Source organism: Rhinopithecus bieti, unplaced genomic scaffold (genome assembly GCF_001698545.2).
Source record: "Rhinopithecus bieti isolate Rb0 unplaced genomic scaffold, ASM169854v2 scaffold_18504, whole genome shotgun sequence".
Lineage (NCBI taxonomy): Eukaryota > Metazoa > Chordata > Mammalia > Primates > Cercopithecidae > Rhinopithecus > Rhinopithecus bieti.
This window is the reverse complement of record NW_016809260.1, coordinates 970374-976603: the sequence shown is the minus strand read 5'-3', so window position 1 is coordinate 976603 and position 6230 is coordinate 970374. Positions and strand designations below refer to the sequence as shown.

Below are 6230 nucleotides of genomic sequence, written 5' to 3'. Positions count from 1 at the left end.
CTTGCAATCTCATTTCCAATTCATCAGCGTGCATGAATGCAGACTCCAGATCCAACGCAGAGCCAAGAATTCGCTCAGGGGCACCAGCTAAATAGCAAACATATGCCATGTCAAACATGTGAAAGCCTCAGCGACTAGGGTACCGCCGGGAAAACCAGTTCCAGCCCAGGAATTTCTGGGTGGAAACACTGGCTGCCGAGTTGTTTTATACTCTTTGCTTGATTCAGGCCGGTTTTGAAAGCAGGTGTCCCCTCTCCCACGGCTTCAGGAAGGGAAATCCCGGCCCCCGGCAGCTGCAGAGCTAAGAAAAACCGTCCCGCCAGGCCCCTTCCTGTGGTAACGCGGTCCTAACCCTGCTCTGCCCCACAACCCCACTTCACCCGGAGACGCAGACGCCAGGCTACCTAGCACTTAGTCGCCTCTTCCTCCAGCCTGGTTTCCTAAGCTCTGGAAAGCTTCCGGGCCTCCGGACGTTGTTTCCATCTTCGCCTTCGCTGCCTGGGCCGCATGCCTCCCGGGCTTATTTAGGAAGCGAAGTTAGGGCTACACGTTTGGCTCCAGAAATTTGTTCAGATGGCGCAGCCGACGCCCTGCAGGGTCATTTCCGAACGCATTCCCAAATATCCTGGTCCTCTAGCCCTTACCACCCCCTAGCACACGAAACCCTGCCTGGCGGTGGAGCAGGTGTGTTGCTGGTGGCTCATGGCTGGCTTGGAGATAGAGGTGCTCCGTACCTGTCCCCTCTCCGACAACACCTGAAACCGTACCGGGGCACATCCCTCATCCAAATATCCACGTTTAAGGCGTACGAATTCGAGTTTGGCCTGAACGCCCCCTCCCCGTGCTGACGCTGGAGGCATCTTCCGTGGGGTCTTTCTCTCCGAACCCAAAGGGGTAAGCTCCTGGGCGCGCCAGGTCCGCCTCTTCCCTGGCGCTGGCCGGGGGCGGGAGTGGATAGGCTGGGACCTGTGTCTGATTAGCTGGGAGGGGGAAGTCATGGTCCCAACCGCTGTCTGCTGCGCTCCAGTCCGTCCAGGCTCTTCCAGGAGGAAGAGGCACGTTACAAGAGGAGGGGCAGGGGTCCCAGCACTGAATACCCTGGCCGGGGTTTTGGCAGCTGCCACAGTCTCTGAGCTCCTGCCTCGCGCCCGAACCCGGTCCCTGCCATGGGGCCCCCTTCCAACTCAGGCTTCTATGTGAGCCGCGCGGTGGCCCTGCTGCTGGCGGGGCTGGTAGCCGCCCTCCTGCTGGCGCTGGCCGTACTCGCCGCCTTGTACGGCCACTGCGCGCGCGTCCCACCTTCGGGGCTGCCTGGACTCGGGGACTCGGAAGCCGAGTCCTCCCCTCCCCTCAGGCAGAAGCCGACGCGGACCCCGAAACCCAGCAGTGCACGCGAGCTACCGGTGACGACCACCCCAAGCGTCTGGCGACCCCCGGGGCCCTGGGACCAGCTACGCCTGCCGCCCTGGCTCGTGCCGCTGCACTACGACCTGGAGCTGTGGCCGCGGCTGAGGCCAGACCACCTTCCGGCGGGGTCTTTGCTCTTCACTGGCCGCGTGAACATCACGGTGCGCTGCACTGTGGCCACCTCTCGCCTGCTGCTGCATAGCCTGTTCCAGGACTGCGAGCGCGCGGAGGTGCGGGGCCCCCTGTCCCCGGGCACTGGGAACGCCACAGTGGGCCGCGTGCCCGTGGACGACGTGTGGTTCGCGGTGGACACGGAATACATGGTGCTGGAGCTCAGTGAGCCCCTGAAACCTGGTAGCAGCTACGAGCTGCAGCTCAGCTTCTCCGGCCTGGTGTATGAAGACTTCAAGGAGGGTCTCTTCCTCAACGTCTACACCGACCAGGGCGAGCGCAGGTAAGGGCTGTACAGCCCGTGGCCCCTTTCGGCCCCGGCCCCTGCGTCCCGGTGCAGGCTGCGGGTCCAGCTGACTACCATGTCCAAGTGCGCGTCTGCTGCCCTTTCCAAAGAATCCCCTTGCGCGTTTTACTTACTTATTTATTTAATTTTTATTATACTTTAAGTTCCAGGGTATATGTGCACAACGTGCCGGTTTGTTACATATGTATACGTGTGCCATGTTGGTGTGCTGCACCCATTAACTCGTTGTTTACATCAGGTGTATCTCCTAATGCAAACTCTCACAAGGGCAAAAAACCAAACACCGCATGTTCTCACTCATGGGTGGGAACTGAACAATGAGAACGCTTTGACACAGGAAGGGGAACATCACACACCGCGACGTTTTCTTTCAAAGCCAGACAGAGGGCGAGCGCCTCCTTTCTCCCTTTTCCTAAAACCTTATTCCGAGTAAAGAGAAGGCGGAGACCGCTGTCCTTCCTCTGGCCAGTTTTCAACCCTGTATCTGCTCATCCAGTTTGCTTCTATTGCTGCCCCTTTTTAGGTCGCTGGTACCCCAGAAGCTTATCGTTTTCTTCAGAAAGCACCTTTCCTGTCTAGCAGGAAATTTCTTCACCCCATTCAACAACTTGCCCCTCAAAGGTTGGTCCTTGGACCAGCAGCAGCTGTAAGGGAGCTTGTTAGAAATGCAGACATGTGTTCTTTTTACACTCATTTGAGATAATATCTCCTACACGGAAAGTTTCCTGCCCCTGCACAAGAAGAATTGTCTCTTTCCACGCTCTGAGACCACAATACTGTCCTCCGGCGAACGCCGGGGAAATAGCTTAAATGGGAGATACCAAAATTTATTTTTTTCCAACCAGCGATCTCTTTGTCCACTCACACACTGGTGGAGCATTTGCGCCGAACACAGCTGCATGTACTTTGCCCTTTATTATTAGAGAAAATGTTCTCAGATGTTTTCTGAGGGAAAGAATCCCACTAAATTACACCCTACACCATCTCCTGCACTACTTTCAAAATTTCAAAGGTTTTTAAAATAAATTTAAAGAGTTGCTCTCATGGATGTATAATCTGTAACTTGTTTTTAAGGGCAGCGTGCTTGGTTTTCTTTTAAACAATACATCAATGCTTGAAAAACTAGTTTTGAAATTTTCTTATTCAGATGATATGTTACTCAACTTGTGAAGGAATCTTTTGAAATTACTGTGTAGGTCAGGGTGCAAAATATTTCAGAGGAAAAAATGGAAACACTTTACCTACATATCTGACTTTTTTTTTTCTTGCTGTAGGTCGGTAAATCCTCCTCTGTTCACCTACCTCTTCCTTGGTCCTGTTTCAGTGGGACTATGGCCCAGACGAGCTTGCAAAAATGGGAAAGGAAAGTCCCATTCAATTTTTCTATTGTGTTGCAAACTCTAGTGTTAACTAGAAACCATATTTTCAGAACATTAAAATTCAAGCAAGAAGAACTCTTAATAAAGTTCTACAGATGTTCATAAACCAAGGTCAGGCTCCAAAACTGTGATGTTTTGGAAGAGTTGTTACCCTCTGGGTCTCTGCTTCTGAAACCACAAGGAAAAGACAACTGAGGTTAAGCTTGAAGCCAGGGTCATGAAGAACCTGCAACAGAAGGATGGCTTGTGGTACGCCAGATTCTGGGAGCCCAGCAGGCCTAAGTTTGAACCTGAGCTGTGTGAATTGAGCTAGTCTCTTAACCTCTCTGAGTCTGTTTCCTCATTCACAGAATAGATACAATACTTGTCAACTATTAGAGTACTGTGAGAATTAAATGAAAAAGGGAGTACACGGTGACACATACAGCCTGGGTAGTGGTAACTGCTATCCTTAGGTCGGATTATCATTATGATCAGCTTCCTTGCTATCTAAACACGGAACCTGCCAAGTTCCTGGTATATATGAGTCTAAGAAGATTCCCAGAGGAGAGGACAAAGCTGGGGAGTGGGGAGTTATTGCTTAATGGGTATAGATTTTAGTTTTGTAAGATGAGAAGAGTTCTGGAGATAGGTTGACAACAGTGTGAATGTTCTTAACACTACTGAAATTATTATATACTTAAAAATGGTTAAAGTGGTAAACTTTATGTTCTGCGTATTTTATTAGAATTAAAAGTTTTAACAAGCAAAATAAATTATAGATCAGTGAGTTTAGAATGGGGTTTAGAAATTTATATGTTTTGACAATTGACTCAGATAATTCTGATGCCTACTACAGGCACCTGATATGGTTTTGTTGTGTCCCCACCCAAATCTCATCTTGAATTGTAGTTCCCGTAACCCGGTGGGAGGTAATTGGAAAAAGCGGGTGGTTTCCTCCATGCGGTTCTCCTGATAGTGAATGAGTCTCCTGAGATCTGATGGTTTTATGAGAATCTGACATTTCCCCTGCTTGCACTCACTCTGTCTTGCTGCCCTGTGAAGAAAGTGCCTTTCTTCCCCTTTCTTCCCCTTTCTTCCCCTTCTCCTGCCATGACTATAAGTTTCCCAAGGCCTTCCCAGCCATGCAGAACTGTGAGTCAGTTAAACCCCTTTTCTTTATAAATTACCCAGTCTTGGGTATTTCTTCATAGCAGCATGCGGACTAATACAGTATCTCATACTTTTTTCTAACTTTTTATTTTGAAATAATTATAGATTCACCAGAAGTTGCAAAGATAACGTAGAGAGGTCCTAGGTGCACTTCATCTAGTTTATCTTACATAATTATAGTATAATATCAAAAGAAAGAATTTAACATTGGTACTATGCATATATATGTTTTTATGTCATTCATCATATGCATATATTTGTGCAAAAACTACCATAATAAAGTTACAGAACTGTTCCACCTTAAAGGTCATTCCCATACTTCTCCTTTATATGCACTCATACCACTCCCTAATCATCTCTAACTCCTAACAACCACTAATCTGTTCTCCATCTTTGTAATTTTGTCATTTTGAGAATGTTCTATAAATGGAATTATATAGCATGTGACCTTTAGAGATTGGCTTTTCTAATTCAGCATAATGCATCAATAGTTTGCATCCAAGTATGCATCAATAGTTTGAGTCTTTTCATTGCTAAGTACTATTACATAGTATGGATGTATGAAAGTTTATTTAGTCATTCATCTGTTGAGGGGTATTTTGGTTGTTTCCAGTTTTTGATTTTACAAATAAATCTTTTATGAATAATTGTGTCCAGGTTTTCCTCTTGAAGAGGCGGGATCCCTCTATGCTGCCCAGGCTAGCCTCAAACTTCTGGCCCCAAGGGATCCTGCTATCTTTGCCTCCCAAAGCACTTGTACAGGTTTTTGTGTGAACATAGTGTTTATTTCATTGGGACAAATGTTCGCAAGTGTCATTGCTGGGTCATGAAGTAGTTGCATGTTTAGTTCTTAAGAAATTGCCAAACTGTTTTTCAAAGTGGCAATACCATTTTATACTCCTACCAGCAATATATGAGTGATAGAGGTTCATTGTATCATGGTCATCATTTGGTTTTGTCACTATACTTTAGCTGTCCTGATAGGTGTATGGTAATATCTCATTGTGGTTTTAATTTGCATGTCTCCAATGACTAATGATGTTAAACATCTTTTTGTGTGCTTATTTGCCATCTGTATATCAGTCAGTGAAATGTCTCTTCATGCCTTTTCCTATTTTCTGATAGATTTTATTTTTTACTGTTGAATTCTAGAAGTTCTCTATATATTCTAGATCTAAGTCCTTTGTGAGTAATATATAGTTTGCAAATACGTTCTCCCAGCCTATAGCTTGTCTTTTCATCATCTTAATAAGGTCTTTCAGAGAATAAAAGTTTTAAATAAAAGTTTCAATTTAATTTTGATGAAGTCCAAATTGTCTATTTTTTTTTGTTTGTTTTTCCCATATACTTGTTTTTTTTAAAATTATTATTATACTTTATATTCTAGGGTACATGTGCACAACGTGCAGATTTGTTACATATGTATACATGTGCCATGTTGGTGTGCTGCACCCATTAACTTGTCATTTACATTAGGTATATCTCCTAATGCTATCCCTCCACTCTCCCCTGATCCCACAACAGGCTGTGGTGTGTGATGTTCCCCTTCCTGTGTCCAAGTGTTCTCGTTGTTCAATTCCCACCTATGAGTGAGAACAGGTGGCATTTGGTTTACTGTTCTTGCGATAGTTTGCTGAGAATGATGGTTTCCAGCTTCATCCATGTCCCTACAAAGGACATGAACTCATCCTTTTTATGGCTGCATAGTATTCCATGGTGTATATGTGCCACATTTTCTTAATCTAGTCTGTCATTGATGGACATTTGCATTGGTCCAAGTCTTTGCTATTGTGAATAGTGCCGCAGTAATCATA

At 46.2% G+C, this 6230-nt stretch overlaps 1 protein-coding gene across 1 annotated transcript in view; it reads left to right on the top strand.

The window, feature by feature from the left end:
• The first annotated feature begins 1141 nt into the window (after window positions 1–1141).
• LVRN (laeverin) overlaps window positions 1142–6230 on the top strand; it is a 72338-nt gene continuing 67249 nt past the window's right edge. The window contains 1 exon segment of the mRNA XM_017888988.1: window positions 1142–1861. Within this exon segment, the coding sequence (XP_017744477.1) occupies window positions 1167–1861 (695 nt within the window). The 5' untranslated portion in view covers window positions 1142–1166.